Source organism: Acomys minous (genome assembly GCF_964271855.1).
Source record: "Acomys minous genome assembly, chromosome: 19".
NCBI classification, from domain to species: Eukaryota; Metazoa; Chordata; class Mammalia; order Rodentia; family Muridae; genus Acomys; species Acomys minous.
In genome coordinates, this window is record NC_140499.1 from 57,394,502 (window position 1) to 57,413,263 (window position 18,762).

Sequence of the window (18,762 nt, forward strand, 5' to 3'; positions counted from 1 at the left end):
AATGGTGACTGCCCTGTCGGGTAACAAGCAAAATGGGAGCTCTTGTCCCCTCATTGTCCTCTATTGCTCCTAAGGCAGTGATACAACACTTGGTCCAGTGTCATCTATCCTGACAAGTACTCTGCTTCATTCCCATTCAAGTTGAATGGGAACAAATGATACACCACTGTAGCTAACAGCCTATTAATGAAAACAGAAATGTAAACTAAAGACAAGCTTTGCACTGTTTGATTGGTTCAACTTTTCAGTGGCCATTGTTTCTGCTTTCTTACCTAGCCAGAGGGACAGGGTTTGTTTGATTGTTCATGTAATTTGCGAGTTAGCATATGGGTTTTCACTTTTAAAATTCAGAGTACGAAAAGACGCTAATGGAATTAGTCTTCTATGCTTCAGAGGTGTCATGGAAAGGAAGCATGTATGACCTAGATGGAAAATGTCTTCGCCCCATAACTAGGGGTAATTTTATTATGAAATATTGTTCCCATTATTTTCATACTGCATAAAACAAATAATACACTAAAAATGTCCAAAAAGCAAAAGATGTAGATGTTCATACAGCTGTGCATGGAAGCACAACAGAGTCTTGACCCCCATTGGTCAAGACAGCTTTGGAGCCTCAGCTGTCTTGGGTCTAGAAAAGCTGATCTGTTCTAGCCTCGGATCGGATTCTGAGGGACAAGGTGAAGTGTGTGCAAGAGCTTTGGCATTGTGCAAATGTCTGCACACTTTATTATCAAAGCAGATTTGCATTAAAGCTGTGTGTTTTGGAATGTTCTATTAGACTCATAACAAAAAAATGTAAAAGAAAAAATATTTCTGTTTTGATATTCATAATGAGTAAAGTCTATAAAGATTTACCATGTTCCATGCTGTCTGAAATTACATATATTTTCTGATTTACTTTACTTAAGATTAAAATCTACAAGAGTGACAAAACAAGATCATTTTTTGCTTGTTTGTTTCTTTGAAATTGTATTTGTTACAGCATGATTAAGGAAGCTTATTAAACCTGTGTAACAAAGTTGAAGAAATTCATGTACGTAGTCAGAGAAGACTAGAGAAAAGCACTATCTTTAATAGTCCAAACCTTACATCAAACCCAGACTGAGTCTTAGGTTCTCTAGAAAGTAATCATGCTTTCTTAGGTGCATGGTGACGCTGTCTGGGCTCCTGGACTCACCAGGAGAGCTGCCCATGGTAGTGAGAGATGGGTGAACTGGGTGTGCTGGCTTCAGCCTGTGAGCCTAGCCAAGAAGGGAGGATTGCTATGCATGTAAGACCAGCCCAAACTCTACAGAGCAAGTCCCCATCTCAAAACAGCAGCCAGCTAGACCAGACCGCCATGCTCAGCGGTAGAGAGGGGAAGTTTTCTGCCATGTGAGTTCACGCTCAGGGCTGCTTAAGCAAGACCTGTGCCTGACTGGAATAGTAAGCACACCCTACCAGTGTTCCCAAGTACTGACTCATGAAGCGCCCGTAGCAGCAGTGGATGGAGGCCTTGTATAAAAATAAAGTGTCGTTGGAGTGAATTGTGGGACCCTGGGCAGTGTTCGAGAACCACTGTGCCAGACCAAGTCTCTCATGGAGGCTTCAGGCTGTAAACAGAAAAGAGACTTTGGGGAGTAGAGTAGAGGAAGAGCAAAGATGGAAAGCTGAGAGGCCGTTCAGAGGTCTGCGAACATCAGCTAGAAGAGACAGTGGTAGCTTAGATGGCACAGCAAGGACCAGCTGTGTGGGTTGCTTTGTCCCCAAGCCCCCTGAGTCTGTACTATTATTCTGCTTTCAAATGCTTAATTAAAGTTGAGGTTTTGTTGAGTCAGTATAGTTGTCCATCTCCTAAAATGGCCAGGGCTGTGATAATGTCCTATAATTGTAGGACAAGTGGAAATGACCAACATTGTTTTAAAAAATATAAAGTTCTGTGAGGGATGTAAGTCAATAAATAAGTAAATTTAAATTATTTATACTGTACAGTCAGTGATGCATCAAAATCGACTATGTTGCTAAATAGGTAAAATCAGAGGCAATGCCCAAAGTACTGTGGGAAAATCCAAAACTCCAGAGCTTCTACTCACATGAGGGGCACTACATGTTGTATTGTAAACCTCTGTGTGTAGATCCTATTTGAGCACAGAGGATTCAAGATAAGTGCTTGAGGTGAATGTTTTGAACATTGTATGTGCACAAGCATATGACTGACTGGAGGCTCTGGTTCTTCAGACTGGCAAAGTGGAGAGGGTCATGGACATAGTTCAATAGTACCTAGTATTCCGTAGTGCTAACTTCATCTGTAGCTTATAAGAAGAGGTGAGGTCATTACAGAATCCAAAGGAGTAAATACCTCTTTAAGAATTATTCAGCTTGCCGGGCGTGGTGGCACACACCTTCCCAGCACTCGGAGGCAGAGGCAGGCAGATCACTGTGAGTTCAAGGCCAGCCTGGTCTACAAAGTCCAGGACAGCCAAGGCTACACAGAGAGACCCTATCTCAAAAAAAAAAAAATTCAATTCAGTCTTTATGTATCTTACATCTTATTGAATCCAATGCAAGTACTAGAGTAAGGATCATTCATCCATGTCTAAAATGACCATAGCAATCCCCAGAGGTGCTTACCTCAGCCCACATTTACAAAGGCCGGCTTGGATATGCTTTCACTTCATAATTAGGAAGTTACTTAAATTTTTTACATGGTTATTACAAAAGTCTAACATTTAGGTTATTCATATGGCCCTAAAAGTTTTTCCTTTTAAGAACCATGGCTTTTCTAAGCAGTCATGCTCACTGGGGGGAAAATATTTTTTAAAATAATAAATTTTTAAAGGAAATTGTATTTTTAAAGAGTAATATGTGTTTTCATTTTCATAAATATAAAGCATTCTTATTCTTTTTGGTCTTTGTTTATAGTCTATGCAATATTCAGCTAATCTTTCCTGTTGCTTGCTGCTTGTTATCTATGATTTTTTGTGAAGCATATTTTAAAGATTGTAGAAGATGTGCAGTTAGATATGCAGAATATCCGGTATTTATTTCTCTCTAAATGGTATTGCAAGCCTCTTACCTCTTAGAGGAAAGCCTTAGCCAAGTCATAAAATTTTATGGCTGTCCACTAAAAAAGAATATAGAGAAAGAAAAATGATCTATCAAAATTCCGTATATATTCAATAACACAGATGGATGTTTCTGGAAGATTTTGGTGTCTACACCAGTGTTTTGGTGTTAGGTGAATGCATAACTATTATAGTTAAAAATAAATGTTTTTTCTGCCAGTCATGACTTTTAATGCTTTGTGGGAAAGGTATTCAGTAAACTTGCTGAAACTAAAAACTGCAATTGCTTCCGTGGCTTCTGGAGACGAGGGCTCTGTCCCTGGTCCCTCTTCATGCAGTTGCACTGCTCAAGCGTGGATGTGCAGGGGCGCGCGGGTCTTGTGTATGAGTCTGTAATGTGTCTGGTCCCTCTTGGTAGAGCTGGAGTGGACCAGAGAAGTTGCTGGCTTTAGATGAGCTCATTGACAGCTGTGAACCGACCCAGGTGAAGCATATGATGCAAGTGATAGAGCCCCAGTTCCAGCGAGACTTCATCTCCTTGCTCCCCAAAGAGGTAAGCAAGGGCTGCCAGTTGTGCCCCATGCAGGTGCTGCCTGAGTATAAAACTGACACCAGTTATATAAGCACTGTCTTGCTTATTATGGTTTGACACTTTGACAAACGGCTGTGGCTTAATGGTGAAATTGTCACATAAAGTATGCTTATAACCAAGCATATCTGCGTGGATAAGGTAAGTCTTCATGAGAGTCACTGAGATTCTTCAAGGATTTTTCCCTAGGTTATTTGAAGCCTGACTTCAGTTGTTGTGGTTATTTTGTCAGTATGGCCTAATAATGCTTACTGTCACGCCAGTTTGGCCCAGATGAAAAGCCTTAGCAGGTATTTGGTATTATGGATGGGAGGTAGCTCGATAGAAATTATTAGAAGTAGACGGCATGGGATTGGGGCAGGGTGTAGGCTACCTGTCTGCCCCAATATGGGAGGTCGTTTAGGGGATTAATATCTGCCCTGCCCCAGGTTAACGAAGGCTATTTTAAAATATAACAGTGTCTGTGTCTTGATTGATTGCTAGTGGGTTAGAAAATACCACTATAATAATAACTATAGGCCTGATAATAAACATTATTAGGCCATACTGATAAAATAACTGTAACATTAGTTGTTTGGGTGTAGTGGATATTTTCAAAATTCTGGATTCATTAAGCAACAATCCTATTTTTGTTTTTATTTCATTAATTATTTATCTTACATCCTGTCAAGACCACTAGTTTTATGATTGTTGTATTTCTCTGGTTCTTGCATTTTGTAATTATTTTTTAATACATAGAATTTTACCTATATATCCCTGTGACATTTCTACAATCGTCTTCATCTAAGAGGGATAGGGAGAAAGAGAGATCGATCACATATAAATTACATTCTTATAGCACTTCTTCATACAGCCATTTGTGGCGATATAGTGCATACATTGACATTTTAGACTTCATAGCTTAACTTTATCTGAATAAAGAAATGATGCAATATTAAATAATATCCCCATTCTCTATATTCTCTATATTTTCTCAAATTACCATACACATGCTACTAATTAAATGTCAGCTAAAAAGACGGCACAAAAACCCAACACATAATACCTCAAATTTGAACAGAAAAAGAGTTAGGCTTTCTCTTGTCTTAGATAACCACTCTAAATTCCCAGTGGCATTAAACATAGTCCTAGTTATAATCTCACATTAGATTTGAGCAAAATCAGTGAAAGGAAGCATAACTGGGGAAAAGCAAAACTGATAAAATATCTATTTCCTGGTACTTTCCCCTTTGGAGTACTTTTTAAAAATGATACTGTCCCAGAAGAAGCATGTTTATTTCTCCGAACTCTTTCTGCATCAGAACTCTTTGAATACACTTAGGAAAGTAACGTGAGATCTCTTTGCTTCCACCAGGACATAAAATAATAAGCATTTTTTAAGTGAATACTCATCTTGATATATATTAATCCCTAATACCCACCTTATAGAATTTTAATTTTCACAGAATCTCTCATAACTTAGTGTTTTTACCTCTCTTTGAGAGTTTTTCTATTTTGTTTTGCTTTATTCTACCTTTTAACTCTTAACATGCAAAAACCTTCCAACCTGAGTTTACGCATTCAGTTGGAGTGGCTGGCTCTCCAGTGAGATCCCTTGTGCAGGCACTTTGGCTAGAACAGCCACGCCTGGATTTTACGAGAGTGCTGGGATCCGAACCCATGTCTTCATGATTGTACATGAAACATTACTGACTGAGCCATTGCCACACCCCAGATTTTGAGACTGTTTTAGAATTTAAGAAGTAAGCACAGATTATTAATAAAAGGTAAAGCCCCAAAGTCTTCCTGCTTTCGTGTTCTTTCAAAGACTTCCCCCCCCAGGGGGGGGGGCACGGGGCAGGATAAATGAACTTAGGAAAGAGAGAGCCCTGGCTTAGCATATCATCTGTTTTTTGTTTCCAACTACAGGGGAGTGGGGGTTCTTCATTTGTAAAATGCTTTATTTCCTATGTGGAGGAATAGTAGCATAGGCCTAAGCTTTTAGGGAAGTGTGTTATCAGAGAGCGTATATTAAACCATTATTACCATATTGATATAAAATGTACTTGTACCTTTCCACTAGTGGGTGTGAACAAATCTCAAGTCTCTATCAACATTTAGGTTAATCTAAGAACTTGACCACTAGGCTCACACAAGAAACTTGTGATCAGTGCCACTGTTGTCACTTTGTAAGTAAATACCAATAAAGCCACAGGCCGCATACTCTTTACTCTTAAACTCCTGCTTTTCCTGCTTCTCTCCTAGAGAGATGCTCATCCTGTGGAGAGTAGCCTCTTTTCTGTGGGGTGTGTGTGTGTGTGTGTGTGTGTGTGTGTGTGTGTGTGTGTGTGTGTGTGTAGTATGAGCATGTCATCCTTATTTTCTTTTCTATAGCTGGCACTCTATGTACTTTCATTCCTGGAACCCAAAGACCTGCTGCAAGCGGCCCAGACCTGTCGGTACTGGAGAATTTTGGCTGAGGACAACCTTCTCTGGAGAGAGAAGTGTAAAGAAGAAGGTAAGGTTCAGAGTCACACAGAGAAGAATGTGTTTCTACTCTGAAGAAGCAAAGGGTTCTGGAAACCTGTTGACAAAATAACTTTTCCTGTTCAGTGGTGCCTGCCAGAGTGAGTCTGCATCCATTCACTTCCTTGATATCCAACAGGAAAAGAGTTTACCTGATTCAAAGGAAACCACCAGTCAGCAATTAAATACCCAAGTAACTGAATAGTGTATCTACTCCTCCCATACATACTTGCTGGAAACCTCTGGTGAGCCAAGTTTTTATAAATGCTGCTTCATCATGGCCTTCCTGTCATGGGCCTTATATTCTGGAAACATAGTTTGGTTTTACCCTTTCCTAGGGAGGAAGTAGTCTCTGCATTGCTCAAAGGGAAGACCTTCTATTTTGTAAATAGGTTTCTCGATAAGTAGTCGTTTAGAAAAAGATCATTGTTTCTGAGAAGCAAAATACATTCTGTAGATGATGCCCCTTCTGTAGCTGTGTGAGCAGGTGGAGAGCAGTGATGCTTCATGAGGAGGAGGAAGGCGTGAGGGACAGATCTCAGGGCCTTCTGCTAAGCCTGGTTCTGCAGTCAGCTTTTGGCTGCTATTGGATTAATCAGTAAAATCCTTCTCAAGGATCATTCTGTGTAGACCAGCGTTAATCAGCTCTGCCTTACCTTTCTCAGAAGCTCCCTTGCCACCTCTTGAGACAAGGTCTTGGTATGTAGACCAAGCTGCCCTTGAACTCAGGGAGATCCACCTTCCTCTGCCTCCTGAGTGCTGGAACTAAAGGGGTGTGCCACCATGCCCAGCTTCAGAATCATTCTTAAGTGTCCTTTCAAAACTGTATTTGATAAAAATGATTCTGAATAGCTTGGTCTACATAGCAAGTTCCAGACAACCCCAGACTGTCCTGGACACCATATTTCAATATACAAACATACATACATACATACATACATACATACATACATACCAAGTTCCAGACAACCCCAGACTGTCCTGGACACCATATCTCAATATACAAACATACATACATACATACATATATACATACATGCATGCATGCACGCACGCACGCACGCATGCACATGCACAGCCTGAGGTAATGATGTGCGTCTGTCATCCTACCACTTGGGAGACAGAAGCAGGATTGCTGGAAGCTGGAGGCCATCTTGGTCTACATAGTGAGTTCTGTTAAGCATTTTATTGTGTATGATTCAGTGGTACTCTCCTCATTCCTGTTGCTTACATGTTTTATCTTTGTAAGTGGACTATTCTAGGAACCTGTGATACAGTTATTACAGTATTTGTCCTTTTGTAATTGCCTTATTCATTTAGCAAAAAGGTCCGTGTCACAGCATGTACCCAAACAGCATTCCATTGCGTGGATTACTGCATTTGTTCTTTTCATTTTTGTGGGCACCTAGACTGCCTCTCCCTTATTTAGGCTACCTGAACAATATCAGTATGAGCATGGCTGTAGGTTCACATCTCTGCTTCTAGTTCTTTCAAGTTACATGCAGAAGGGAGAGTACCGTAGCCTGCGTTATGTTTGTGATTTTGAGGAATCATTGTGCTAATTTCCACAGCAGTGCTACTATTTCACATTCACAGAAGCAGTGCACACACATTTCCATCTTTGCATGTCGAAGTAGTGAGTGCAGACTTGCTGCAGCATAGCACAGGGGAGCGTCGGAACGCAGGAATCTCTGTTTCATTGGTGCTAAGCGAAAGAAGAAAAAAATAATAAGATCTTTATAAACCATGTAACTTTTATTAGTGGTGAAAGGCATTATTCTCTTGAACTCTTTGATACTTTAGGAATTGATGAACCGTTGCACATCAAGAGGAGGAAAATAATAAAACCAGGTTTCATACACAGCCCATGGAAGAGTGCATACATCAGACAGCACAGAATTGATACAAACTGGAGGCGAGGAGAGCTCAAATCTCCTAAGGTAATGTAGTCATGCTAACAGAAACCTTCCGTCAGTACCAAGGCCTAGTCTCTCTCTTCACTTGCTGGCTGAGGTGGGGTAGGTAACTGGATGCCTGCCTTCTGTGGGGAGAAAGCTGCCTATATTTCAGAATTAACCCCAAGTACAGTGAACAGTGTTCTTTATTTCTGGTCTCTTTCACCTGATAATTTTATTGTAATCAAAGATGAGTTGATCCAGACATGTTGTCTCATGCTTGTATTCAGCTGAGGCAGGAGGATTAGTGTGAGTTTAAGGCCAACCTAAGCTATATGTAAGACCTTGTCTCAAAAAAGTTTCTCCCCAGAAGATGAGTTGAGTGTTCTAGATCTAAAGGATGGTTTAAGATTTCTTCTAGGCCACTCATATGGCATTGTGTTACGGTTCTCACTAAGAGCTGGCAGTCCCTCCAGCCACAGGGCCAAATAAGATTTTTATTTTGAGAAATAACAGTTTTGGTTATTTTTATTTTTCTGTGTTTTGCCTTTTATAATTTGAAGCAGACATTTCATTTTTCTGTCTTACAATATTATTTTAGATATATAAATGGTAGAAATACTCAATTCATATACTTTTATAGCAAAAATTTAGTCAGTTGTGGAAGCCATTGTTTTATATGCCAACGTGCACTGGCATAATCTTTAGGTTGAAAAAGCTGTTATTTGCTATTTCTCTGTTTCTAGGCGCTTTATTTTTTCTTTTTTGCAGGCTAATAGTTGAACCTAAGAGCCCAGTCTTCTTCCCCTTCTCTTCCCCTCCTTTTCTTCTTCTTCTGTTCACTTTTGAGCTGAGGGTTAGCTCAGGTCTCCAGGCTGTCCTGGAGCTCACGTTGGTAGTCCAGACCAGTCTTAACCCTGTGTCCTTGAGAGCTACAGTTAAGAGCCTGTGCCATCGGGCCTGGTTTCTTTTTGTCTATGGTATTTACTAAAATAAGGTGACTATCTTTTGTCTTAGACAGATTAGACACTTGTGTTGGAACCATCTTTATGAAGTTTTGGCTTAATGAAATGTTAGTAGTGGCCATTTCAAGTTTAACTAGAGTATAGATTACTGTTCTGATACATGGCTCATTCTTGTTTCTGTGTGTGTGTGTGTGTGTGTGTGTGTGTGTGTGTGTGTGTGTGTGATGTATGCTCACGTGTGTGTATCCTTGCATGCACACATGTACACACACATACGGGCCAGAGGAGGATGTCAGTTTTCCTGCTCTCATTCTCTGTCTGACTTAGATTTTGAGATAGAGTCTCTTGAGCTAGGCTGGCAACCACAAGCATCAGCAGCTCTCCGGTCCCCTCAACCGTCAGTGTCAGGTTGACAGGCCTGTGGTGGCCACACCCAGTTTTTATGTGAGTTCTGGGGATTTGGCCCCACATTTCATATATCTGAGCCATCTCTGCAGCTTTACTCACTGTATTTTAAAGAACATGATGTGATAACATATATGTGATGTATACATTTTTCTTATAGGTGCTGAAAGGGCATGATGACCATGTGATCACATGCCTACAGTTTTGTGGTAACCGCATAGTTAGTGGTTCTGATGACAACACTTTAAAAGTTTGGTCAGCAGTCACGGGCAAAGTAAGTCCACTTCTTTCCATCCTTCAGTGTGTCCCCGTTTTGTGCATTCAGACACAGCAAAGGGGTGTGACATCTTTGTTTGACCTCCCACTATTTTGATAACAAAAGAAACATGGTCCTTCTCCCTGTGTTTATGAATGTCACCCTGGCATGGTGACTCCTTCTTAATTTAAATAGTTTGTCACCTCTGTCACTTAGATAGTCTAAGATTTCTCAGGTGCACGCCCTCTCTTCTGAGCTTACCTTTCACCGTGTCCATGTGAGTTGCAATCATTCCTTCCTAATATCCTCCAAAATATGACTGAGGGATTTGTAATTCTAAACCGCTTTGTTGCTGAGCTATCTGTAATTTAGAAATCAAGTAAATCCTGCTAATCTAAGGTTATCTCATGCTTAATGGTAAGGAAAGGAAGCAAAGGAGATTTTAAATAATGGGTTGAAGAGCCAACTGGTCCATGTAGTGGATTTACCTTGCATACCAGTCCAAAGGAGTCTCTAGTGAATATTGACTTTTATCTGTCTAAAAGAGAACATTTGCATAAGTAATTTACTATTTAGAAAGTATGAGAAAAGTCTATTTTTAAGAAAATCTTTTGCCATGTTGTTCCTTGGACAAGAATGTTGTAAATACTCAAAGCAGATATTAAAAATTTCACCGTAGCTACAGGTTTCAGGGTATAATATTAGCTTTGGATTTATCTCAGAGTTTCAGTGTCTGTCTTTACATGTCTAGAAGTAGCATAGACAGCCCCTAACTACTGCCTTCAGGCAGATCGGGTGAATTGGGTGAACCGTGGTATGTGGCCACACCCAGCCGAGGCATTCTTGCCTTGGCTCTGTCCCTGGAAGACACTCTTTTGCAGGTTTAGCATTATTTAATCATGGCAGCCAGGCTAGAGCTGTCGAACTTGCTTGCATCTTAATATATTTGCTTTCTGTCATGTTTTATGCTTTGTATCTTATGATTCCTCTTTGTAATTATTTTTACTTCATTTTATTATTTTATGTGTGTAAGTGTTTACCTATATGTATGTCCGTAGACCACATGCATGCTAGGAGCCCTGAGAAACCAGAAGCGGGTATAAGGTCCCCTGGGACTGGAGTTACAGGTGGTTGTGAGGTACCATGTGCATGCTGGGAATCAAACCCAGGTCCCTGAAAGAGCAGCCAGTGCTCTTAACCAGTGAGCCATCTCTCCAGCCCTATCATGTGACCCTTATGTTTCCTACCATGTTTTCTTTCTCCATACTTGTCCCTCAGATGTGTATGTGAGTTGTAAACATATGCTGCTACCAAATAAGCAAAGTGGTAGTGATGGCGTTATGTAGTGTTGGTGTGCAAAAATGCTTTCCTACTGCTCTCGTAAGGCTGAATAAGTAAACTTTATTCCAGATTTTAATGAGATGTTCGTATATTCCTTGACTTGCTTTCATTTCTGCCTAAAATTAATCATCTGATGTGTTTTTCCAGTGTCTGAGAACGCTAGTGGGACATACAGGTGGAGTATGGTCATCACAGATGAGAGACAATATCATCATCAGTGGATCCACTGACCGGACTCTCAAAGTGTGGAATGCTGAGACTGGAGAGTGTATACATACGTTATATGGGCACACTTCCACTGTAAGATGTATGCATCTCCATGAAAAAAGGTAAAGGAAATTATGGTTGCTTGTAAATTTGGGGTTCATACAGTGCTATGAGCTCTTAAAGTAGACACTAATGAATAGAGTGCAAATGTTCCTAAACTAGGAAAGCCAGATTATATTTGCTTAAAATTGGAGATTGTCTTACAATTTCCTTCTTCGTTTGATGATGGTATGACTGTTTTTCTTTAAACTCCACCCTCTAATCCATTTTGTTGTTTTGATAATTCATCATCTTTAAACAAAAAACATCTTTTCTTGACATTATTATTTATGCTACTCAAGAGCAACAGATTCAGTCAATGGGACTTCCAGCCTGACTCCCCGAGTGACCCAGCCACTTGGTCCCCACACCATCACATGCCTAGATGTAGGCAAGCATGGAGGTCCAGAGCTCGAATGTAATTCTCTCTCTCTACTTGTTGGCTGAACTGTTCAGAGTGCTCGCGTGCTCACGTGTGCTCCTCTCGCCGTGTGCACAGCTAACAGAGCCCTCATGTTAGGGAAGCATTGTTGCCCTGCTGCTGCCCACCAAGTGGCTTCAGCCAGGCCTGACCTGTTTGCCCCTCCCTTCCCAGTGCCTCTGCCCGGTGCTTTTCATCTCCTCTGTGGTGTCCGTCTGCTAAACCCATATCCATCTGTTGCCACATCCTCCCTGCACGCAGCTAAGCAATTGTGTTTTCTACTTCATTTGTCCAAAAGTATGTTTTTGGTCTGATGTGACACATGCTGCTGATCTTTGCTCTGGGAAGGGCGAGACAGGAGGACACCTGAGGCTACAGCTTTTAGAGGAGACCCCTCCTCTAAAGGGCCCATCTTAGAAGGGCCCTTACAGGGAGTCCACAGTGCTCATGACCTCTGACTCTCTCCATAGTGCTTTCTTATTAAGAACTGTTGCCGTAAATAGGCCTTCCCTTCTGCCGTGATGTGTGCAGGGTACTCCCTTTCACTTGTAAATTTGAGCCTACTTTGCACTGTGTGTTGTGTGTTTAAAATTTAGGGGATGGGTTTCAAAAGACATTGCATTTCCATTTTGGTTGTGTTTGTTCTTCTACACTCAGCGTTCCGCTCTCTGAAATATGGAGCTGCCTTTATCTCCTGGCAGGGACGTAAGGTGCCTGGTTAGTAGCCCAGAGGCAACTGCGTGATGGTGTCACCCTGGCTTTCAGAAGGGTGTAATTTTTATAGCGTTGAGGCGGTTTCTCCAGGCATTTCTGTTACTTCTGTAGGAGTATCTTTTTAAAAACATCTGTGAATCAGCAGCTATGAGCACATGTCTCAAACAGATTTTCCCTGAATGTGAAAAATAAGGAACCAGCCATAGCTTTCTGTGTCCCAAATCTATACGCACTCAGATAGGTAATAGGAGTCCATGGTTGAAATGTAGTGAGATAAAAAGATCAAAGAAGGAAGGTTCTCCTCTGCTGTGAGCTAACACCACCTCGAGCTGCACTGAGGGTTCATGCATGCGCTCTATTCAAGATCATGCCGTATGTGTGGAGAGCTGCTTGCTTCCTGAATACAGTGCGGCTCTTTCCAAACTGTGCCAGGGAACCAACCAGACAGACTCCATATCTTTTTCACTTCGCATTCCAGGTGGAGTAACTTGAATTTGTATTTGAAGGCATCAGTAGAGTTTCTTGTGAAGGCATTTCTGTTTGAGAAAAAGAGGGAAAAAAGGGCCTGCCTCACCTGCCGTGTGCGGCCATGCTCTTTGGAATTCTAATTCTGGCGTTCTGTTCCGCTCCGCAGGGTTGTTAGCGGTTCTCGAGATGCCACTCTTAGGGTCTGGGATATTGAGACCGGCCAGTGTTTACACGTCTTGATGGGTCACGTAGCGGCAGTCCGCTGTGTCCAGTATGATGGCAGGAGGGTTGTTAGCGGAGCCTATGACTTTATGGTGAAGGTGTGGGATCCCGAGACTGAGACCTGTCTGCACACGTTACAGGGACACACCAACAGAGTGTACTCCTTACAGGTAAGACAGGCTCCCCGCCCTGCAGTGCACTGCTGATGACTCACGAGATCGCTCGCCTCAGAGAGTTATGTCTGTTGCTGTTTATATATACGTTAAAATCAACGTGAAGAAACATAAATGTCAAAATCATTTAACTGATTTAACGGTTTCAATTTCTGTGATCCATCTTCTCTTTAAAATGCAAATATTTGTCTTGGAACCTGATACTTCAGGGCTGTAAATTTTGTGACATTAATTAATAGTTAGATAGTCTCATAGGAGAATAACTTGGATTTTAATAAACTTCTTAGCTGAGGATTAATTTGGCCAAAAGCTGCCCCTTTGCCTTGATAGCTAGAAGTTGATGGACCATGTAATTGTGATTCCATCCCCATTTGCAGTGGCCGTGGAACCTTTTGCAGAGAGCTCTGTACTTGCCCAGGGCCACTGACTGGGAGGCAGAGAGATAAATTTGACTAACCTGTTGTTTTCCTTTAGATTTGGACTTGATTTTATTAATAGATTGTAATATTTCAATATCTTCAGTAACTAGACCTAAAACGTGGGCCACCTTTATTTCTGGAAATGCAGCATTTTTCATTTTAAAATATTTTGTGTTACATAATTTCCTTCCCAGTTACTGCCTGTTAGTGATGAGCAAAGTAGAACAGAACCTCATTGCTGACATTGCTATTCTTAGGGCATTTGATTCTCAGTTGATGATACTGCCCAATAATGAAATACTGATCTGTGATAAAGATGTTGATTACTTCAGAAAAGATGGTGACTTCCAAGAGAGTGGCTGGCTGCTGCCATTGTTGCTACTTGTGGTGTGCTCAGAACCTTGGAGAATGGCCTCAGAGCAGATAGTCACACACCATAACACCTTCTGGGGTTTGGAATTTCCTTTGAGCATCATGAAAGTTATCTGTGACCCTTCCCATGCCACGGGTGCTGGGAAGCGTCTCAAGCTCTGGCTTTGGCTTCCTATGGGCAAGTCAGACTCAGCAGTCTTACGAATGCTTGGACTATAGTGTCCAGCTGGGACCAGGTGATCTCAAAGGCATGGCGTTCGTTTCAGGTGTTTTGGTTCCTTTTTGAAGTGTATCTGCCTCCTGATGGAACTATTGGGCTGTTTTGTGTTGTTCCTTTTTTTAATTTCTGAGAGAAGTGTTTTGGAGAAAATCTGCAGACTCACATGACAGCATGTGCATGTAGCTTCCCTTCAAGTTTTTCCCAGAATGCTCTTTGTTCTGGCCTTCCATGTTGTCTGTACTCCCCTCCCCATGAGTAAGGTGAGAGAAGTCCATGTTTCTGTTCTAACACCCTGTGTCTCCTGTAGTTTGACGGCATCCATGTGGTGAGTGGATCTCTGGACACATCAATCCGAGTCTGGGATGTGGAGACAGGGAATTGCATTCACACATTAACAGGACACCAGTCGTTAACGAGTGGGATGGAGCTCAAAGACAATATCCTAGTCTCTGGGAATGCAGACTCTACAGTTAAAATCTGGGACATCAAAACAGGACAGTGTTTACAAACGTTGCAGGGTAAGTATTGGCTCCCCTTTAGCCGTGTTCTTTAAAAATGCCATTGCTGATGGAGAGAGCCCCTGCGCAGAGCAAGGATTTATCCTCATGCTGAGTACCTACTCCTGATGACTTTACGAAAACGAGGCCACCTTGAGAAAGGGTTTTCAATTGTGTCTTTAATGTGAAAATTCTTACTCATTTCCTGCATGTTCAGTTGACTCTTTAACCTTAACAATGAGAAGAAAGACTTGGCTGTCCCACAGAGCAACACTTTTTTTGAGTGATCATTTTATTTTGAATTGCAGCATCTCTGATAGGAAATTACTTTAGCCTCCATTTAGTCAACTCCTTCATCACTTGGAATGGAAGGAGAATAGTGTTTTCTGTGGTAAGGTACTCAGGAGAAGCGTTAGCATCAGGAGGCATAGCGGCACCATCGGTTCTTCATGAATAGCCTTTTTCTCTTCAGTCACAGCCCTTCGAAGGTTTTGTTTATGGTTTGTATGTTTGTTTGTTTGTTTCTGAGTGAGGCCATCTGGAAGCTATCACATGGCAGCCTTTGCTCATTAATTGTAACTGTTCCTGGGAATTTGGGGGTGGTCGTAAGTTCAGTTTTCTTCTCTGACAGGCCAGTTTAGAGTGGTAGAGTGACAGATTTGTCATATTCATTTTTCCAACAGTAGAATGTCTGCAGCTGCACTGCCGGTGACATTTCACATTCAGGGAACACTCTCTTTCACAGAGCCGAAGATCAGAATGTGTGTGTGCTGGCTAGCAGGGTTATAAGGAGGCAGAACATTTGAGACTTGGTGCTTTAGCTACAAATAGCTACCAGATTTTCTTATATCCAAACTGGCCCTAAACTACAAGGTTTCCAAATACGCAGATTTAAATGCTGTGTTTCTTGTTTGTTCTGATGCAGAGGAATGCAAGTCCTGTGCAGCAGCCCCAGCCGTGCTTCAGAGCACTAATTCTGTCCCTTTGCTCCTGTGCAGCAGCCCCAGCCGTGCTTCCAAGCATTAATTCCGTCCCTTTGCCTTTGCCCAGGTCCCAACAAGCATCAGAGTGCTGTGACCTGTTTACAGTTCAACAAGAACTTCGTGATCACCAGCTCAGACGACGGGACTGTAAAACTTTGGGACTTGAAAACGGGTGAATTTATTCGAAATCTAGTCACATTGGAAAGTGGGGGGAGTGGGGGAGTTGTGTGGCGGATCAGGGCCTCAAACACCAAGCTGGTATGTGCAGTTGGGAGTCGGAATGGGACTGAAGAAACCAAGCTGCTGGTGCTGGACTTTGATGTGGACATGAAATGAGGAGCAGACAAGATGAATTTTGTCTAACTGTGTAGACAATATACTCCCTGCCCTTCCCCTGCGCAGAAAAAAAGAAAAAAAGAAAAAGAAAAAAAAAAGAAAAGAAAAGAAAAAAAAACAGAAAAAAAGAGAAAAAAAGAAAAGGAAAAAAAAAATCCCTTGTACTCAGTGGTGCAGGATGCCGGCTTGGGACAACAGATTGAGAAGACCTACAGACTGAGAAGGTTAAGAAGAGACAAGAAACCGTAACTGACAGGAGGCACATCACCCAAAGGCTTCACTTTTGACTGAGGGGCAGCTTTGCAAAGCGAGACGTTCTGAATCCAACCAGGTGCAATTATTCTTTATTTTCTTCTTCAGTGGTCATTGGGCTGAGCTACACCAAAACATTGTTACCATCACATAGACAAGAGTGGCAATAACATCCAAACACGGGCTGGTTGTCTTCTAATCAGAGAGCATCTGCAAAAAACAGTCATTTTTCTGAAGTGGAAAAGCTTAAAATTTTTTTTTACTGTGAATGGTTTTTGTACAGTTATCATGAAGCTTTCATTTTTCTTCTTGTTTTTTTCTTTTTGCCAACCATTGCCAATGTCAATCAAGCACAGTATTAGCCCCTGTTAATCTCTTTACTGTCGCTTCCATATCCACTCTTCAGTGCATACGTTGTCAGCGGTGGCAGGTTGTCCTGGGTTCTGTGAGTCCTGGGATGGATTTAGTTCCTGATGCTGGTGCTAGAGGTAGGTCTTCGCGCACGGGATCGTTGTCCCGCCCCTGTACTGTACTCCCAGTGGCCAAACTTATTTATGCTGCTAAATGAAAGAAAGAAAAAGCAAATTATTTTTTTTTATTTTTTTTCTGCTGTGACGTTTTAGTCCCAGACTGAATTCCAAATTTGCTCTAGTTTGGTTACAGAAAAAAAAAAAAGACTTTTTTGCCACTGAAACTTGAGCCATCTGTGCCTCTAAGAGGCTGAGAATGGAAAAGTTTCAGATAATAAAGAGTGAAGTTTGCCTGCAAATAAAGAATCGAGAGTGTGTGCTAAGCTTATTTTCTTTTATCTGGGCAAAAATTAAAACACATTCCTTGGGACAGAGCCTGAGGAGCCTGTTCTGTGGAGAAACTGCTCTGTGAGGGCTGTGGTGAATGGATGAACGCACATAGTAAAACTGACAAGATATTTTAAAGATATATATAATACAAAATAAAAGAAAGTTGCTGGTCAGTCGTAGCATCTTACAGTATTTGGGAAAACAACTGTTACAGTTTCATTGCTCTGAGTAACTGACGAGAGAGGAACATTCACTCTGTAGTGACGGCGTCACACGCGAACCAGCGCGATGAACAGGAGTCAGATGGTCCGCCTCATTCACCAGGAGCCGTAACTCAAGCTGAACTGTGAAAGTGGTTAACACTGTATCCTAGGCCGTCTTTTTTTTTTTCCTCCTCCTGTTTATTTTTTTTGTTTGTTTTATTTATAGTCTGATTTAAAGCAATCAGATTCAAGTTGGTTAATTTTAGTTATGTAACAACCTGACATGATGGAGGAAAACAACCTTTAAAGGGATTGTGTCTATGGTTTGATTCACTTAGAAATTTTATTTTCTTATAACTTAAGTGCAATAAAATGTGTTTTTTCATGTTATTATGCCTGTTTCTTCCACTTAGGTAACTAATAGTTTCATTATAAATATATAGTGTTTATGTCTGATATTTTAAATAGTCAGGTTTTAGCTTCTTAGCATCCCCTGCCTGCATTGTGACAGAGAAACCAGTGCTCCCAAGTTCAGCTAAGGCTGAGGCACCGCGAGTATCACCGTGCGCTGTCAGGGAGGCCCCTCTGCCATGCTCGCTTCCTTCCATAGAGTTGCATAGGGTATATAAACATGATGTCTGGTTCCTTCAGTCATAAAGCTTGTGTGGTAATTACAACTAGAAACCTTATAAATAATAAGTTCATCTTAAAATTCCATATGTCTAGTCCTCACCAAAGCAGCTGTGCGCACACTTCTCTCAGGCTGCCTCCAGCCCTGACAGTGGCGCTGTCACCTGTGCCCAAAGATGGACTGGAGGGCCGCAGCTCAGACTGCTTAGGAAGTGCCTCGGCTTACCCATGGCAGCTCAGTCCATGCTTTCACACACTGAATTCATGCTGCCTTTGCTAACGTTCTAGCAATCCAGAGGTTTGGGAGGAAAATGCTTACATTTGTTTGCTGTTGCACACAGTCTGGAAAGACGTATATCTCTAATCGCAACAACCCAGGACAAAGGATACAAATGTCAAGTCAACACGGAGTCCTTCCTTGCAGAGAACAAGGCTCTCAGGGCTGTAGCGTGTGTACCCTTCCCCCACTGCTCAGAGGCTAGTCAGTTACAGGAGTCTGCCTTAAGGATGTGCTGAGCATGGAGAGGCACCCGTCTTGCACACTGTGAGGGAACTCGCAGACTGCATGGTAGGAGCAATGGGAAAGCAGCAGGAAGACTGGAGTATTACATGACAAAAAGCAAGCTCAGTTCAGGCTCGCTGGGCTCTAGTGCAGCTCTGAGAAGACGCCACTACCCAAAGCCAAGCCTTTTCAAAGGGTCCCATAAATGACACTAGACTGTGGCATAATTGAAGAAAACCCC

The 18,762-nt window shown here is 41.8% G+C and overlaps 1 protein-coding gene across 8 annotated transcripts in view; it reads left to right on the forward strand.

The window, feature by feature from the left end:
* Positions 1-17,779, forward strand: part of FBXW7 (F-box and WD repeat domain containing 7) — a 167,466-nt gene extending 149,687 nt beyond the window's left edge. For all 8 annotated transcript variants that reach the window (XM_084768919.1, XM_084768918.1, XM_084768920.1 and 5 more), the window contains 8 exons: positions 3,466-3,600; positions 6,010-6,133; positions 7,945-8,081; positions 9,567-9,680; positions 11,151-11,332; positions 13,079-13,304; positions 14,626-14,836; positions 15,866-17,779. In XM_084768919.1, the coding sequence (XP_084625045.1) occupies positions 3,466-3,600; positions 6,010-6,133; positions 7,945-8,081; positions 9,567-9,680; positions 11,151-11,332; positions 13,079-13,304; positions 14,626-14,836; positions 15,866-16,134 (1,398 nt within the window). In that variant the 3' untranslated portion in view covers positions 16,135-17,779. The remainder of the gene's footprint in view (positions 1-3,465; positions 3,601-6,009; positions 6,134-7,944; positions 8,082-9,566; positions 9,681-11,150; positions 11,333-13,078; positions 13,305-14,625; positions 14,837-15,865) is intronic.
* Positions 17,780-18,762: the final 983 nt, after the last annotated feature.